The sequence below is a fragment of the Marmota monax genome, unplaced genomic scaffold (assembly GCF_021218885.2).
Source record: "Marmota monax isolate L192 unplaced genomic scaffold, Marmota_monax_Labrador192_F-V1.1 WCK01_AAM20220418_F8-fsc00063, whole genome shotgun sequence".
NCBI lineage: Eukaryota > Metazoa > Chordata > Mammalia > Rodentia > Sciuridae > Marmota > Marmota monax.
This window is the reverse complement of record NW_026693726.1, coordinates 740,689-760,151: the sequence shown is the minus strand read 5'-3', so window position 1 is coordinate 760,151 and position 19,463 is coordinate 740,689. Positions and strand designations below refer to the sequence as shown.

Genomic DNA, 19,463 nt, shown 5'->3' with positions numbered 1-19,463 from the left:
GTTATATTTATACACCTTTTGACCAGTGTTCTTTATCTTTGATACATAAAAACAAAGAAATAATAAAGGGGAGGGGAATGATTGTGTAAAAACCATGCAAAATATTTACACAGAGAACAAAAATTATCCTACAAAGTGAGATGTTATATTTCTAAAAGAACATTTCACCTGGTTACAAAGAAAAAAAAATACTGTGAAATCTGAAATAATTCTTAAAATGTTCCATAACTGCTTTCCTGGAATGAGTCACTGTTATTGACATATCATAAAGATAGCTTGACTGAGAAAGTTATGCCAGAATGAATAATACTAAATTGCTAAAACCTACTAATCTCACCCCAAGCAATATAAGTAAGGTTACGTTATTTATCAGCTTTATACTTTTATGACCATTCTTGTTTAAAAGTTGCTGACTTTTGCATGAAGACAATGATTTAAATACTGGGAAATTGAAATCCAGTAACCAGTCAAAATGGGTTTTGTTTGCTAACTAACACTTAATATTAACAGTATAAAATTAATAGCCATGGTTTAGTGAATGTGTATTGTGGTGTGGTTAAGGTTCTGTGGAATTAGCTTTAAGATACATTATCAATCACATTATTTCATTTAATTCTCTTGAGAGTTCTGTGGTATAAGGTGTTATCTCCACAGTTTCTGAAACTGAGCCCTAGATTTGTTAAGTTCATTCCTTAAATTTATCCAATGAATATTTATTAGGAGACTCCTGTGCAGTTTTAGGCGCTATGGGGTAATATGCCAGGAAAATACAGACTGTCTTACTAGTCTCATAAAGTTTGTTTTTTATTTGGGAGAGACAGACAATAAAAAATAAACAAATTATGAGTAAGTTAATTCTAGGTGGGGAAAAGTTCTATAAAATGCTATAAAATGACATAGAATGAGTTGTTAGAAAATGACTGGGGATGAAAAGAGATACTTTATAGTGAGGATCCGAGAAGATATTTCCTGAGAGCTGATTCACAAGGGGTCAGGCACATTGAGATCCAAGCAGAAAGCATACTGGGTCCTGGAACAAGCATGTGCAAGGGTTGTGAGTCAGGCAGGAACAATGTGAACAAGGAGTGTTTCAAGATAAAGTCAGAGACTCAGAGATGTGGAGATCAGAGGCAGAACATGGAACCTCCCCTCTTTCTTCCATCACCTAGGAAGCCATGATTGGGGAGTTTGGATTGTATCCTAAGAACAATAAGAAACCATTAAAGAGTCTTCAGCAGAGGGATGATATTAAGAGGTTACTATTCTAAAAGTATCCCTTTGAAGAATGATGTAGAAGGATGTATAATGGAGAACCCAGAAGGAAAGCAAAAATACCTATTGAGTGTAGGGGGATGGTCCAGGCCACAAATGACAAGATCCTGGACTCCTGAAAACAGTGGATGGACTTGGCTTTTATTTTGAGAAGCAGCACTAAGATTTTCTGTATAGTTAGACTCCTTTTTGGATGTAAACAAACATTTTGCACTAAGGTGATTAAAACATCAGAGAAGCCTGACGTTGTAGGCATTGCATTTGAAATGCTTCCTATTCTTCCTTGTGGTGGTGCCCACACCTGCAGCTGAGTATAGGAATAAAGCTCATTGTAGAACTCAATGCACAGAATCAGAAGCTCAACCTGGAAGGTGGCAGTATCCAGGTCTCTCTCTTTTTTTCACTACAAGTCCTTGCTTTGCTTTTGTTTATTTAGTTTATTTTGTGCAGGAAATTATGTTTTACATAAATTTTATACCTTAGTCGTTATGAGCAAACTCTGAGATGTTTTATCTCTACCTCCACTTTACAGATGAAATCAGTTGAGTCCCAAACATATAGGTTGACCTAACCAAAGTTAAAGGGTCCTAAGTGGTCAAGCTGAGATCTGAGCTCTAGCCTGATTCTGTTTCCCTCCAAAACAGTGAACTGATCTGCTTTTCTTCTCATGCCATTGTGTCACTTGTTAGGTACTTTTAGAAATTTCGAAAATACTTTCTATTGACATACTAGGGTAGAAAACTAGAAGGATTACTGATAGCAAGTGCCTATGAATATTATAGTTTATTAGAACAAAATGAAAAAAAAGCCCCATGCTTAAAGAACATTGAAACTTAATCACATATTATGCCATCTTTTAATCATTATATTTTATAATTAATTATTAAACTTGGAATTTTTCATTAAGGTGGCCCTGTTGAGAGCTCACGCAGGGGAGCACTTACTGCTTGGAGCTACGAAAAGATCCATGATGTATAAAGATATTTTGCTTTTGGGTAAGTGTATATATACATTTTTTTTTAATTTAAGAAGAAATCATTTCTTTTATTTCATCCTTCAGATAATATGCAGGATCTATTCTATATGTCCCAAGCATTCACAGACACTGTCAATGGTACTCTTGCTTCACAGGTTGGACTTAATTGATTATGTCCTCACTCAGCTTTATACTTTCTTGCCTTGATTGTGTGTAAGTTCAGAGAACAGTGAAATGATCAGGGACCATTAACATTTAAAAATGAAATGGAGATGTTGCTCAATAAATATAGTATTGAGGTGTGTTAAGTCTCAGCAGAGCAAAGAATTAGTGATTTAAATGACTACCTGTGGAGTTCCAGTGTATTTCCACACTCTTTCATTGTTTGCTTAATAACTATTTTATACTCTAATGTGATTAACCACTAGGACCTCATTGCCCCTAATATACTATAAAATGATCAGGGAAAAAGGTTTGATGTAATGTTTGAAGAATTCTTATAAAAGTGATAGAAAAAGCAAAATAGGATGGCAGGTGAAGATGAAAGACTCAGATGGAAATATTTGTTTTCATTAATTGTTCCAATACTCCACCTTTACTTAACTCATAAAATAGATTTTTTATGACAGCATCATGTTTATACATAGTATCTGGGTTCCTTTTGACATAAATATATACATACAAGAAATTTTATTTCAATACCCATTCCTCCTTCCTCTCCTCCTCCCTTTCGCTTTTCTATCTTCTTATCTTCTTTTCAGTTCTTTATTTATTTATTTTTGATTGGTATGTTCTCCATATACATAAAGGACATATTCTCTTTGGTGCATTTATATATGTATATAACATGATTCTGTTAGATTCATTCCATTAATTAGATTTTGAGTGTTGAGATCCTTCTAATGTTTGTTAGATTTACCTCTGCATGCTTTGTGCAAAATGAGAATTTGAGTAGTTTGTTTATTTAGTACTGGGATTGAACCCAGGGGCTTTACCACAGGGCTACATTCCCAGCTGTTTTTTATTTTGAGATAGGGTCTTGCTAAATTCCTGAGGCTGGCCTTCAATTTGCAATCCTTCTGCCTTGGCCTCCTCAGTTGTTGGGTTTTCTGGTTTGTGCTCCCTCATTGGGCAGATGAGTTAATTTTTCTGTGATAGATGAATGGAACACAATGTAACAATAGCTAAGGTTTAGTGAGGGCTCATTACATAAATGCTCTGCTCTAAGTTCTTTACATATACATACATGCTCTCATTTAATCATTTAAATAAGTACTCTTCTGTTCAGTCCAATTTGCTGATGAGAAAACAGAGGCAGATTATGTTTATCTAAGAGCATAAAGGTAGGAGAGAGCCAGAATTCTAAACCATATCACATGACTGCAGACTAGGCCCTGAAATTCTGTTAAACACTTCTGCATTCCTAATAAGCATCTCAAATAGTGTTCTCCCTATAGATCTGAATGCAATATCCCCTAGAAAACAGTGTCTGTTATATAATTCTAAATCATTTTACACTTAATAGTTAACTTTTTGTAAGAAAGGGTTAAGATTCCCACAGAAAAGGGTAATTATGTGAGAGGATGGATATATTAGCTTAATTATAATAATCATTTCCCAATGTATATGGATACCCAAATACAAAATTACAGTATACTTTAAATATATACAATGTTTTTGACTCTCATACCTCAATAAAGCTGGGTGGAAAAACAGAGTGAGGCTACATTGAATGAATACTTTGGACATATTGTTACCCTGAAGATCCTTGTTAGTCAACTTCCTATTACTATGATCTGAGATAATCAGCTTAAAAGGTTTATTTTGTTTCACATATTTGTGGAGTTTTCAGTCAATCGGTCCCGTCACTTTGGGCATTTGGTGAGGCAGAGCATCGTGGTGTGGAGTGTATACCACAGAAGAGATGCACCATACCAAAATGTAACAGTTGTCTTAGACTACAGTGGAAGAATTTGGAATATTATGCTTTTTATAAAAACAGAAAATAATAATTTAGCTTTCTTTCAGAAACCAGCACATTCATCATATTATAGCCAGAGAATTTCTAAGTTAGAAAGATCTTGAGGTGGTTGGGTGATTCAGTTCTCTAGCCAATAGATGAACTCCTTTAAGTCCAGCTCCTTACAGTGGTCATCTCACCTCTATTTAAAGAAACTCAGAAGAGGGAATGTACCATCCATGGAGGGAACTCATGAGAATACACATGCTCATTCTGAAAAATCAACTTCCTTTATTCAGACGTCTTAAAACTGTCTCAATAGTTCTTATTCCTTCCTAGGCCTGGGGCACCAAAGGAGTGCTGTTTTTAATCCACTGTAAGCAAGGAAGATTCTTTAGGATTTGTGTTATGTTCATTAATGAGTAAGACACTAATAGGTGACTGACAAAGAGGAGAGCTAATCATTATATTTTGATTTTCCCCTGTCAATTATTAGCTTGTATTCGTCTGTACTTTTGTGCTATCACCAGCCAGTGAGGTTGTTAAAATGCATGTGATCCCATTATCATTGTTATTGATCCTTTAAGTACTCATAAGGTCGAACATCACTAAACACTACTGAGAGATGAAGCCCTAACGACTCCTTCTAAACCTTGGTTTGTAAAACCTTAAATATCTGACAATTTGGGTGAGGAGGTAGTTCCTTTTTCTTTTTCTCCTAGGCAACAACTACGTCATTCACCGAAACAGCTGTGAAGTCGAGATCAGCCGTGTGGCCAATCGGGTCCTCGATGAGCTTGTCCGACCATTTCAGGAAATCCAGATTGATGACAATGAGTATGCTTGCTTGAAGGCAATTGTATTTTTTGACCCAGGTTTGTTTTCAAAATCCCCTTAAAAATAAAATAATGACAATTAAACTAGTTTTTCGTATTAGAATAGCTCCTCTCATACGCTAGCTTGATTCAATCTTCAAATTGTGCCTTTTGTCTCTTTCTTAGATGCAAAAGGACTAAGTGACCCAGTAAAAATTAAGAACATGCGGTTCCAAGTGCAGATCAGTCTAGAGGACTACATCAACGACAGGCAGTATGACTCCCGGGGCAGGTTTGGGGAGCTGCTCTTGCTCCTGCCCACGCTGCAGAGCATCACGTGGCAAATGATCGAGCAAATACAGTTTGTGAAGCTTTTTGGAATGGTTAAAATTGACAACCTGCTTCAGGAAATGCTACTGGGTGGTGAGTACATTTAAGAATTTCTATTATATTGATTCAAATCACACTAAGTAGCTTAGAGCATGTTTGCCTGATTTATTTACTTTTTGTCCACATTTATTTCATCTTTTCAAGTTGCCTTATGTTCCTCCTGATTTTTATCTTCTTCTGCCATGACATAATAAATTCAATTTGTTACATTTAGAAAGTCTGCAAAAACCCTTTAGAGTGGGATAAAAATACTGGAAAAGATTCAAATCCCCATTCTTACCAGAATTCACCATCTTTCCTCCATAGTCCCTTTTACTTCAATTTTCAAATCTTTCCATATAAGGAAAATAGAAATGCATTAACTATTTTTAGGACCTCTTGAGGAGTGTGTGGTGTGTGTGTGTGTGTATCTCCTAATTCCTTTAAATCTTAAAGAATATATGTATTGTTAAAATAGCCTAAACACACACACACACACACACACACACACATACTAAATAGCTTAAAATGAACATTTTTGCTCCTGGGTTTTGACACAAAATTGTAGAAGAAGAAAATGATATTTTAATGCTGCAAATAAAATGTGAGGAATAAGTTAAGAAATAATTTAAAGTTTGATATAGATTACATGTCCTTATAAAATCACTATTTGTGTTTTAACTTTTCTGGTGCTTAATATCTTTCTGAAATAAAGGTTGATTATTGTATTAGGGTGGTCCCAAATACCATAAACTTGAGGTAAGTGATTCTTGGAATTGTTTTAATAATACGCAGTAAACCTAATGATTCCAGGAAATGGCACACAAGGTCCATTATTAATAAACAACATTATGCTACAACATCCATCTAGCCAATGTGCAGTGAAAGCTGACACTGTCTTTACTATGATAGTGGTTCTATCAATTTACATTTGAATTCTCAAAAAGCACTTGGCAAAAAACAGCAATATTTAAGCTGTCAAATATTTGTGCCAAGATAAACCTGCCATTCTCCATAAATATCACTAATGCAAGCATCTATCTTTATCTTCTTTAGGTGCTTCCAATGATGGAAACCATCTTCATCATCCAATGCACCCACATTTGTCTCAAGATCCATTAACTGGACAAACTATACTTTTAGGTCCCATGTCAACATTGGTTCATACGGACCAGATCTGTAAGTATCTGAGCTACTTTTCTACCACAACATTCTGAAACTTAATTATTTGAGAAATAGTTGAATTTGGGTAAGTCTCCAATAGTACCCATAAATTGCAAAAAAAAAATAAATAAAAAAAATATAAAGTGGGTACAATTTTTTCTCCAGGACTAAATTGTGGGAAATTGTATATTCACTTAGCTATTTATTCTCTCTAGATAAGATTTTTTTTTTTTTCATACAAAAAAATGTGAACTTCATGGGTTTTAGGAACACAAAAGAACAGACAGGTAGTCCTAGCTCTGCATGATGGTGCAGGACCATAAAAGGACCATATAACTTGCAATCACCCAAAGGAATCCTAATAATCAGTGGAAAAATTGTGTTGCTTATGATCTTTAAAAATGTCAAAACATTAAGAACTCACTTACCTATAGTTTATAAATGTATAGATAAATTGAATAATCTTTTTTACTCTAAAACATTAGAAACATTGAGAAATAGTTTTTTATTTCTTTGTGAATAGTGAAGATTAGTTTGCACAGTGCTTTCTGCCCTTTTTTTTTTTTTTATAATTTACAATTTGGAAGTGTAAATGTCCTCTGTGTCCTGATGAATTTTACTCCTTTGGAAGTTTGGATCATTTTTCCAACATTTGATCCTTTGTATGTTTAATTTCCTGAAATATCTCTGAGAACTTATTTGGTGCGAAGGTTTTTGCTGATTTGACTTTCTTTGCGACAATGTCGTTCCTTTCATCACATTGATTTTCCTCATCAGTTTTTCTTCCATCACTTCCTGGCTGAATATTGAGAGGCTCAGACAATGGCTGTGTCCCTGTTCCCATGTTCAGCTATGTTGGATTTGAATTTCACTTCCTGCATTTCGTTTCTTTGCTTTCATCTTAACTGGCCAATTCTCTTTCAGTTATCCTTTTTTTTTTTTTTTTCGTAAAATGTTACATGAATTTATCATGGGGAGGTAAGGAACCAATGGAACTTTAAACTTTGTTGCCAGTGTGTGGACTGAAGAAAAGATGTTCAGTGATCAATCAGACAGATGTAATCAGTAACTGATTACAAAACATATCTGTCATTTATGCAGGCATTTGTAGATGGAAGAGTTAGTAGTGAAGTTTTATATTTATGCATTACAGTTAACATGAGTTACCATGGGAATTGAAATTTGAACAGTGTTGTTACAAGAGTGGTGCAATTTAAGCCATGATAATTGTAGTTTTTGTGTAGCAGAGTTGTGCAAAGTAAGAACTGCTTCTCTTTGGAACTCAAATGACTATGTAAATATTAGAAGTTGTTAGTAGTTAAGTTAACTGGATATTGTTGGAGCTTTAATGCAGAGTCCAGTTTTCTAAGCTACTCTGGCGATAAACATTTTTTTGATAAAGATATCTAAAACTGATTGCTTCTGAATTTATACTGGTGAATTCAAGATTTACCTTGGATTCATTGCCTTTGAGTGCCAAACCAGCTGTCTCACTGAGGTGACTTGAGTTATTGTGATATAATTATTATTAACAGTTGCATTGCCTAGTGAATTTACAATAGTCTTTAATAACCAGTTGCAATGTGTTTTAGCCAAGTGCTACATGTAATGTAATAACAATTTTGGGAGTTCCACTTGATTGCTAGCTAGTAGCAGGGGAAGTTGAGACTACAGAACGGCATGCTGTCCTTTAGATATAAATAATGGTAGAGCTTTGGGCAAATTGTATCCAAAACAATTTTTTTTGACTTCATGAGAAATGGAATTGTTTGGAAAAAATACAAATTCTGTAAACAATATGGCATACTTATTGCGTCGGTCCCAATGTATTTGAAAGAGATTGGTTTAGGACCATCTTTGCAAAATATTTAATAAATTAATAAGAGGAAGGAGAGAAGAGAGCTCAGTGCCAGAAAGTCTAGGCAATCATTTCTCTCACAAATCACAAATATTCATAAACTCCAGAGTAAAACATAGTAACAACACATCAAGCATCGTTGGCAAGGCAGTTTGAGAAGCCTATTGGAGTAGAATCTTTTACCTTTTAAATGCTAATGTTCTAGTATTTTTAAAACGTATTTGCTGTTCCTTATATTTTAAGAATCTCATCGTCACAATTTTAATTTCCCCTCTTTCAGCATAATATTTATGAGAATCACTTGTAAAGTTAAACTTGACTTTGCTTTTAAAAAATGATGTATAACTTTTGCAAAGCCAAAACTCATTCAACAATTTAAGTTCATGCATTTTTTTTTTTTTTTTTTGGACTTTCAGAGAGGGCCACTGCAATTTTAAATCCATTCTAAATATCCAGAAATAATTTGAAAGAAAATTTTGGATATTCTTTTTGTCAATCAAACTACATATATAAATGTTATTTATAAGTAATTATTAATCTATATTAACAATAAAATAAAATTAATGTATTAATGACTGGTAAAGGGGACTTTTCTTGTTTTTATGTAGAGTTTTTAAAAACTGAGGGGAAAAAATAAAACTCTATATAAGTTTACAGTGCCACAGGTTGACCAAACATTTCCAAGCCATTAGTTTTGTTAAACATATGAAATAATAACTGTGAGTAATAAAATAGTTCAAGTTTTTTTTTTTTTTTTTTTAATTCCAGAATAGCTTCTGGATTGTTTTATATGGTAAAATTTCCAATAGGGAGAATTACTATTCTAGACAGTGAAGTATTCAAATTACAACTTTTTATATTCAGTTCAATTTCTTTTATATTTAATTACTCATGCTTACTCTTTGCATTGAAGGGGAAGGGACCAGCAAGCTCAACTGTAATAGAATAATTGTGAGGCATCAGAGCCAGTGTGTTTCAGATGCTTCTGATTATAGCTTAGATTTCAGAACACTTATAAAGTATCTTAATTCTAATTTTTTATGCCATCTAATATATCTGAATTAGTAGAATCCAAACCAAATATATTTTAATTTTATGTGCATTTTGATTGCAAATATTATGAAGATTGCTTACTAATATTTGAAAAAACTAACATTCTGTTAATTTTTGTCATTGACTTCTTTCTACTGCATTTGTTAGGAAATTATGCTCATGAATGCTTTTAGGAAAGGAATACCAAAAAGTGACTATGAAGATTTTTGTGTGTGTGCATGATCTTTTGCTATTTAATGCTATTTGGGGAGGAAGCTGAGATTGCTTTTCCCCTAGTATGCCTATACACTGAAAATGCATTATACAAATCAGTACTTTACATATGATCTTTTAAAAAATGTTTCCAAAATATAATAATGCATGTTGGCATTATGTAGGGCTAATGGGGGTGGAGAGGTTGAGTGCTACCATCACAGATAATTCTATGATTCTTTTTCAGCAACTCCTGAAACCCCACTACCTTCACCACCACAAGGCTCTGGACAAGAACAGTACAAAATAGCTTCAAATCAAGCTTCAGTCATTTCACACCAGCCCCTCTCCAAACAAAAGCAATTGTGATAATGTGTTTACTTCTGAATAGCACTGCACAAATGTGAAAGGCTTTTGGTCTTGAAATATCTCAGGATATAACTTTTGGCAAACTCTTAGCCAAGGCTTCTTCATGGTGCTGTTATAAAATGGTGTCCTGTTTTCTTGTTTATATGCTCATTTTGTTTGTCTTTGCTATGGTGTAAAACTTTCATATGCAACCAATGTACATTTGAGTTGGAATTTGTTTATATAGTCTCCAACTGCCCCTGCACTGTGCCTGAACTGGTTAAATCTTATGTACTACTTTCATTTGTTTTCATAATATTAATTTAAATCTGTAAATAATTGCTTTGCTGTGATGTGATGCAGAACTAAGTGTTCTTTTTGGCTAAGAACAGATCAGAAATCCAAGGTTAATATGAAATGAACCAGGGTTTTTTTTTTATAAATTATAAACTTGCAGATTAGAAAAATAAAGCAGTAACTATAGAGTAGAGGACATTTCTTTGAAGAAGAATCACTACTTATGGGCATTCTGTGGCCAACAAGCATGTCTTTGGTTCACGGTTCTGAAGTTCAGAATATTATAAAAAGCCATTCTAAGAATAACTGTATACTCTTTGAAATCTATGTTTGAAGATGTAGTCTAAGATATCAGTTAGAATATAAGCTAAACTGTAACAAAGATGCCCCTAAAACAATGTTTAAACCAAGAGAGACATTTATTTCTCTCTCCTCAAACAATCTAGCAATAGTCATCCATTGACTAGAAATTATCACAAACCTGCACCCAGGGAGGCCAGGGGAATCATCTTTGTGAAGGAAGCCTGTTCCAGCTAATGCTGGATATCTCTGGGAGAACTGAACTGGAAGATAAATTCTCATGGTAAGTCTATAAGAGAGGTATTACCATTTCTTTTAAAAATAAAGAAGCTTGAGGGTTCAAGGAATATAACCAAAGTTCATAAAACCAAAGAATAAGAGATCTACATTCAAACCCAGCTCTAGTTGACTTTAGTGAGAATATATACATATGCACAAAGAAATGGTTTCTTATAGCGTGGTATTTAAATACACACAGCAGAGTTAGGATTGACTACCAGCGATGAGTGTGAAATTGTTGTAACTGAATGAGAAATCATTTGTGTTCTTTTAATGAGAGCTTTTCTCCTAAAGTGTTGAAGGAAATTCACAAACATATCAGATAGATTTTGATGAGAGCAAAAACAAATTGGAATTGCCGACTTAGCAGATTTTCAAAAATTCAGCAGCTCAGGAATATACTGAATGTTTAATTCTAGACTGAGGAATACAGCCCTGAAAAATTGGTATCAACAGCACAAGTTTATTTAAAAATAGTTAAGAATGGGCTCATGAAGCATCGACTCCTCTCTCTTCCTGTCTCTCACTACTTGCTTGCTGAAGCAGGGAAAACTGGTTGAATGATTATCAACTATATATACAAAGAAATAAAAGAAAGAGTATTCCAAACTGTAAGATATTTAATCAAATGCTTTGTTTTGTTTAGTTCAGGGCACTTCAACATTTTTAAGATTATGATTTCATAACTATCACTTACCCTACAAAGAAAAAGGTTGTATTAATGTTAACTAACTCATTGGCTCTTAAATGAAAAAATTGATATGTAAAACCTATCAATGATTTAATAGAACCAATAATATTTCATCAAGAGCTGCTACCCTTGTAAAATTGTAAAATATATCATTGAGTGAGAGAGGGAAAAGGAAGAGAAGAGAGAGAAAAAAATCTTTTAACTCTAATTTTTTGAAAATTTAATCGAGTGTATATTTCATGAATAGGAATTTTTATTTTCTATTTATAAAATACAAACATATTTTTGGTTTTGTTTACTTTTTATTTCATTTTATTATTATTGTTGTTTTGTTGTACCAGGTATTGAACCCAGGCAGGGGCGCTTAATTACTGAGCCTCATCCCAGCCTTTTTTATTTTGGACAGGGTCTTGCTAAATTGCTTAGGGTCTCCATAAATTGATGAGGCTGGCTTTGAATTCATCCTGCCTCAGCCTCCTGAGGCTCTGAGATTACAGGCCTGTAAAAAAGCCCAGCTTTTTTTTTTTTTTTGGTGATATTTAAATATTTTTACTCCAGCTAGTCTGCTATAACAAAATACCATAAACTGGGAAGCTTAAAAGCAACAGAAACTTATTTCCCACATTTCTCAACCTTGGGAAGTTAAGATCATGGCACTAATTCATAGAGGGTGCACTTTCTTGCTTGTTCTCACAAGAGGAAGGGGGAGGGAACTTTCTGGGGCCTCTTTTATAAGGGCACTAATAACATTCATGAAGGTTCCACCCTTGAAGCCTACCACTTCCCAGTGTCCTCACCCCTAATAATCACATTGACATGGTATTAGCATTTACATTTCCGGTTTCTGGGGGGGACACATTCATTCAGACCATAACAAACACCCTTAAGATGTAAAATTAAAATTTGTTGCAGTGAGGCTCTAATTTCTCCACAAACAGAAAACATGTCTGCCTTAAAGAATTATTACTAATGATTTTTGTTTTAATAACTACAGTCAGGGAATTTGTAATATATTTTTATATACTGTACTGCCAAAAATGCTGAAAAAAAAATGAACTAATGTTTTCAGCATATTTTAAAAATATAGATGAGGAAATTTATTGCTTTTATATAAAACAGTTTTTTAGGTAATAGAAATGAATAATTTATTGTGAAATAACAATTCATTTTATAAATATAAAATTATTTTTATAAATTTCATTGTTGAAAATCAAAAATAAGTAGATTTTTTAAAATGTTAAATTATCATGAAATTAAAGTATTTCTAAACTATGATACTTTGTTTGAACTTTCTAAATAAAAACTGAGAAAAAAAATAATTGAAATGGAGTGTTTCAATTAATTATCAAAAGTGTTTTCTTAATTTTAGATACTGATAATATCTTTTATGTGGTCATTTAATTTAATTGATATGGAGTCTAACACTAGTTGCTAGAGGTTGAGGAAAAAATTAAAATTAGCACATCTTTAAATAATTGCAGAATTGGATGACAGTAGAAGGGACAGTTCTCACATTTATGCTTTTATTGTGTAGTTTTGCTTGCCTTTTTGTTTTGTCACAGTAACTAAAATATACCACCTAAATTGATTTAATCTCTGTGTATGGATCCTTTGGCACACAAATTGTGAACCTAGATGTTTTAATTGCTGGTACCTTCTGTTCATATTTAAAATTTCCATGAAATTTCTACATCATGAGGACTGGCAAATTTTATTTTTATAGTTTTCTATTATTTTATTTTATTTTTACTATTATCAGGTATATGCATGTATCATATAAAAGACAAATGGCATTTAACATTTATAATGTAAGCTTGTAACCCTCTTTCCTGGGACCCCTCTTTTTACCATGTTCTGTTTTGCCATAATAGCATTCAAATACTGGAGCTGTTTTGTCTGGTATTTTTTTCTTCATAATTTAAAAACATGTTTATATCACACTTTTTTATCTTTTTAAGTTTCAGACCTTACCTGTTAACTTTCTACAATGAAAGAACCCACCCACATCTTTTCACTTCTTTTTTCTGTCTTTGGTGCTGGGAATTGCCTTTTGTATACCAGGCAAGCGCTCTACCACAGAGCTATGCCCCAGCTTCAATATTTTTAAAAATACATATTTTAATTTACATTAGAAGTTACTATTTAAATTATTTCAAACCATCTTTTAATATACTAAAAAACAGTTTTAATATCTCTTTTAATAGAGTATAGGAGATACATTCTAATTTCATAGAGTGAGAGGAGAAGGAACAGTCCTCGCTGAGTCAGAAGAACATAAATTAAAGACAACACATTGAGTGTATTAATACTGTCATTGAATGCAATTTGACTACCATTTCAACATACTAATCTCAGAGTCTAATTTTGAGGAAACCCAACCTGAAACAAAATAGATTATTCATTTGTATTTGTATATCATTAAAAATAGTTCAAAAATGCAGTTCATCAAAATAAGAATTTTGTGTCATCAAAAAATCAAATTAGTAAAAATCAGCTTTATGAAGTATAGATTACACTGCCATCAGAATTCAAATTTATAAAGAACACAATGAGAAACATTTAGGCCAAAATGCTGAAAAACTATGAAACGGTCCTGATTATAATTCATTTCCAGGAAAACTACAGTATCAAGGATAGATGAAGGAGGGAAAAACGAAAAAAAAAGGGGGGGGGGAGAAATGAATTACAGTAGATGGGGTAGAGAGAGAAGATGGGAGGGGAGGGGAGGGGGGATAGTAGAGGATAGGAAAGGCAGCAGAATACAACAGACACTAGTATAGCAATATGTAAAACAGTGGATGTGTAACCGATGTGATGCTGCAATCTGTATACGGGGTAAAAATGGGAGTTCATAACCCACTTGAATCAAAGTGTGAAATATGATATGTCAAGAACTATGTAATGTTTTGAAAAACCAACAATAAAAATTAAAGGAAAAAAAAAGAGATCCTAGAAATCAGTAAGAAAGAATCCATAAATATAAAATAATATAGAATGACAAGCAAAGAATATGAAATTCAACTCACAAGAAAATCCCATAAATATTCCTTAAACACATGAAAAGCTTTTCAATTTTCAATTTCAGCTCATTGATATTAAGAAAAACGAATAGTTTTCAGGGTGTAATTCAGTGGTACACCATGTGCTTACCAGTCTCCAACATCAAAAAAAGAAAGAAAAAATTGAATATTATAAATACCCCCAAAGAACTATTTTTAGCTATCTGGCAAAAATCCCAAAAATTTGACATAGTTTTAGAGAAATAGTCACTAGCACAAGATCTAGAGAAAATATGATTCCTATGTAGGACAATTTAGCAATGTATGTTAGACACCCATACATTTTAATTTGTCAGTTTTGTTTCTGAGAATGTACCCATGGATTCCACCGATTTTACATTCTACATTCTCTATGTATTTGATTATATGCAAAAAGATTTTCAGGACTTTTATTTTTTTAATTTTTATTTTTTGTGGTAATGAGAATTGAACCCAGGGGTGCTTTACCACTGAGCTACACCACAGTCCCTCTTATGTTTTGAGACAGGGTCTTGTTATGGCCCCTAGCCTGGCCCTGAATTTTCTATCCTCCTGCTCAGTCACCCAAGTAGCTGAAATTACAGACATCCACCAGCTGATTTAACTGATGCACATGTGATCCAACTCGTTAGTTCACGTCCTGTATTCATCCTAAAACACTGACGTTCATGCTGTACTTAAACTGGAAATTTTAAAATATTATTCCTTTACATATGGAGAAGACTACTTTTTGCACAAAAGTATTGAAGATAGTCCAAATAGCAATAATAGTATACTTGTTAAATAAATTATGGTGATTATTAAAATAAAAGAATATGCTGCTCTACAAAAAAAATAAATAAAACTTACTCAAAATTTTATGGGGAATAATGAAGATCCATAAAAAGCTAAACCAGTCATGACAAAGGAGAGTAAAATTGTATACTCATAACCAAAAATAAGAACTTTGATTCATACTTCATACCATATACAAAAATTAATTAAAAATTGACTTACATGCAAAACTAAGACTATAGGGCTGGAGATGTAGCTCAGTAGTACAGCAAGTGAGGACCTTGGTTCCTTAAAAATTTTATTCTTCCACCTCCAGTGATTCTTCAACTCTGCATTACTATCTGCTCTTTGCCTGTGCCCTTGGCACAGCATCCTGTAGCCCTGCAGTTACCTTCACCCTTCCTTGATCTTTCTGTGATATACAGATGAATATGTATAACTTGTAGGATGTGTGATTTGAGTATTGCAGATATTAGAAATTAAGATTGGAGAGGCTGGGGTTGTGGCTCAAGTGGTAGCGGCTCGCCTGGCATGCGCGAGGCACTGGGTTCGATCCTCAGCACCACATTAAAAAAAAAAAAGATATTGTGTCCATCTAAAACTAAAAAATAAATTTAAAAAAAAGAAAGAAATTAAGGGCTGGGGATGTGGCTCAAGCGGTAGCGCGCTTGCCCGGCATGCGTGCGGCCTGGGTTTGATCATCAGCACCACATACAAAGATGTTGTGTCTGCCAAAAACTAAAAATAAATATTAAAAAATTCAAAAAAAAGGAGGGAAAAACATAGATGTTGAGTATGGATGAGCCTCACCTACAAATGTTTGCAAATAGCAATTGACATGGAAAAGTTGGCCGGACCTGAGTTTGGTTAGAAGAAAATATTGTAGTTAAGGATTTCATAATGGAAGAGTCCCACATAACAAACGTCTAGCTTCATTCCTTGCACAGGTTATTTCTTCTGCCTTCTCCTTTTCTTTGAACTACTGACTTGCTTCTACTGGTCCTTCAAGATTTCAGTTAATGTGTCACACTCAACACTTCTGTGAATCTTTCTACAAGCTTCTCATCATCTTTTCTCCTGCCACACCATTTGTTTCACTTACTTCTATTTATAGTGTTTATTTATTTGTTGTTGTTTAATGCAAATTACAGTAAATCCCAGGTGAGCAGGGATCACAGTGGATACATTTCCAAATTTCCAAGATGAAAAGAGTTCCCAGCAATAATTAAATGAGCAATTGTGATTTCTAAATGAGATGATTAGTCATAATTTAAAATTATATTTCATTAGTAAAGATCAACAAAAAATACAATGAATTATTTTTAGATAATTATATCTATTTTAATTAGATAATGTATTTGTCATGCTATTTTTTGTAAATGAAAATAAAAATAGTTAAAAATGATTCAATTTTTTAGTAGTTGAAATGTTCTCACTAATTCATGTCTGTTACTTAATTTTTTTAGAAATACCACAGTTTATTTAACCATTCACCAAGTGTAAACATTTCATAATTTTACAATCCATTTTGAGTTAATTTTTGTTTAACATGTGAGGATTAGTTTGTTTTATTTTGTTTTGTTTTGTTTTAATAAGATATGGTCTATTTTAGAGAAAGAACCATGTGCTGCTGAGAAGAAGGTATATTTGCTCATTGATGGATGAAACATTCTAAATATGTCTGTTAAGTCTAAGTTATTGATTGTATTATTTAGTTCTATAGTTTCCTTATTTAGTTTTTGTTTAGAAGATCTTTCCAATAGTGAGAGAGGTGTGTTAAAGTCACCCAATATTATTGTACTGTGGTCTATTTGACTCTTGACATTGAGAAGGGTTTGTTTGATGTACACAGATGCTCCATTGTTTGGAGAATACATATTTATAATTCTTATTTCCTGCTTATATATACTTCCCTTAAGAAGTATGAAATGTCCTTCTTTGTCTCTTCTGATTAATTTGGTTTGAAGTCTACTTCATCTGAAATGAGAATGGATTATTTATGTAATCCACATGAGTGATAAGTTTTACCCTTCCTTTCACCTTCACCATGAGGTGAGTCTCTTGAAGATAGCATATTGTTGGGTCTTGCTTTTTAATCCAATCTGCCAGTCTAAGTCTTTTGATTGATGAGTTTAGGCTGTTAACATTCAAGGTTATTATTGAGATATGATTTGTATTCTCTGTCATTTTTATTTACTTCTGGTTTTTGATTTGTTTTAGTTTCTCATTTGGTTGAATGTCACTTTAGTGTAGATCCTCCCTTTGTTGGTTTTCACTTTTTGTTTCCATATCATCCTCATGGAATATTTTGTTGAGAGTGCTCTGTAGTGTAGGCTTTCTAGTTGTGAATTCTTTGTTTAATCATGGAATGTTTTAATTTCATGTTCAAATCTGAAACTTAATTTTCTGCATATAAAACTCCTGGTTGGCATCCTTTTTTTTTTCCAAAGCTTGAAATATATTATTCCAGGACCTCCTATCTTTGAAGGTCTGGGCTGAGAAATCAGCTGAGATCCGAACTGGTTTCCTCCTATATGTAATTTGATTTTTCTCTCACAGCCTTTAAGATTTTACCTTTATTTTCTGTGTTAGTCATTCTCATTATAATGTGTCTTGGTGTGGGTCTGCTGTGATTTTTTAATTTTGGTGTCCTGGAAGCCTCTTGTAATTTGATCTTCCATTCCATTCTTTAGGTTTGGGAAATTTTCTGTTATTTATGTTATTGAAAATACTTTGCATTCTTTTGGTTTATATCTCTGTTCCTTCATCTATTCTGATAACTCTTAAATTTGGTCTTTTCATGTTAACCCATAATTTTTGGATGTTCTATTCATAGCTTCTTATCATCTCCTTCGCATATTCAACTCTACTTTCAAGGTTATATATTTTGTCTTCATTTTCTGATGTTCTGTCTTCCAAGTGGTCTAATCTGTTGGTGATGCTTTCTATTGAATTATTAATTTGGTTACTGATTCCTTCATTTTGAGGATTTCTGGTTTTTATTCTTCTTCTTCACAATCTCTAACTCTTTATTGAAGTGGTCTTTCACTTCCTGTATTTTTTTCCTTTGGTTTCATTCCTTATACTATCCTTACTATACGTACTATAGTATCCTTACTATATTATCCTTTACTTCATAAATCAGCTCAACTATATGCAATCTAAACTCCTTCGTGGATATTTCTTCTACTGTGTGATCAGTGGCTTATGTTGTTGAAGCATCTTGGTTTGTTTGGAATGCTTTATTCCCTTGTTTATTCATGTTGTTGGTGTGTTTTCCCACCTAAAAGTATGGATCTAAGGCAGGATAAATTCTGTAAACCTTAGTGTCCCTGAAGGTTTCAAGCATTTTGCCTTTACTGGTGAGACTAATTTCAAAAGCACCCAGTGAACAAGATACATAGCCTGAAACCTAACAGCTCCCACTAAGGCATCTACTGCTTTCTCGCATTGAACCAAAATGATGAGTTCAATAACTATCTATAGTATAAACAGAAAATTTGTTAAAATGATTTAGAATTTCAAATGGGATGAGAGAACAGAGGTAGTGTAGTATGCAATATTCACAAGGGAGGAAGAAAGAAGCTAGAAATAAAAATTCACAGGAAGAGTGGTAGAGTAGACAACAGAGATTGACTATTGGTTGGAGAAAAGTTGGAAAGAAAATATACAAGAGAGAGGAAGAATATGAACAGAGAAAAAATTAAAGACATAAGAATACAATAGAAATGCAAAACACCAATCATATATCATTGTCCTCCATACCCTGATGCATAAAAAACATCCTGTTCCAAATATGGTAGAGAGATTAGTGAATCAAAAAATAAAATAAGTCTTTCTGGAAAGTTGAACTGTCTCTGTCAGTGTTCAACAGTTTCTCAGCCCTATCTGTCTCTGACATCTCTTGAGATCACCAAACCTAGATTAGCCCTTGCAAACCCAGTCTCCATCCCCTTAATCTGGGCTTCAGATACCTCAGGCTCGGCCACACTGCAGTCCCAAGATCTCAGTGCTGTTCCTACTTGCAGAGAGACCACCAGAAATACACTCATGCAAAGGAGCAACTCCCAGATGCAG

General features: G+C 33.4%; 1 protein-coding gene across 14 annotated transcripts in view; it reads left to right on the top strand.

Moving 5' to 3' along the window:
- Positions 1–19,463, top strand: part of Hnf4g (hepatocyte nuclear factor 4 gamma) — a 261,440-nt gene that overhangs the window by 117,690 nt on the left and 124,287 nt on the right. For 10 of the 14 annotated variants that reach the window (XM_058584393.1, XM_046460556.2, XM_046460554.2 and 7 more), the window contains 5 exons: positions 2,180–2,267; positions 4,931–5,083; positions 5,210–5,446; positions 6,449–6,571; positions 9,907–11,492. In XM_058584393.1, coding sequence (XP_058440376.1) covers positions 2,180–2,267; positions 4,931–5,083; positions 5,210–5,446; positions 6,449–6,571; positions 9,907–10,028 — 723 coding nt within the window. In that variant the 3' untranslated portion in view covers positions 10,029–11,492. Of the gene's footprint in view, positions 1–2,179; positions 2,268–4,930; positions 5,084–5,209; positions 5,447–6,448; positions 6,572–9,906; positions 11,493–19,463 lie in introns of those variants that run through there. The other 4 variants (XR_006855302.2, XR_006855304.2, XR_006855301.2 and 1 more) reach the window with 1 other exon arrangement.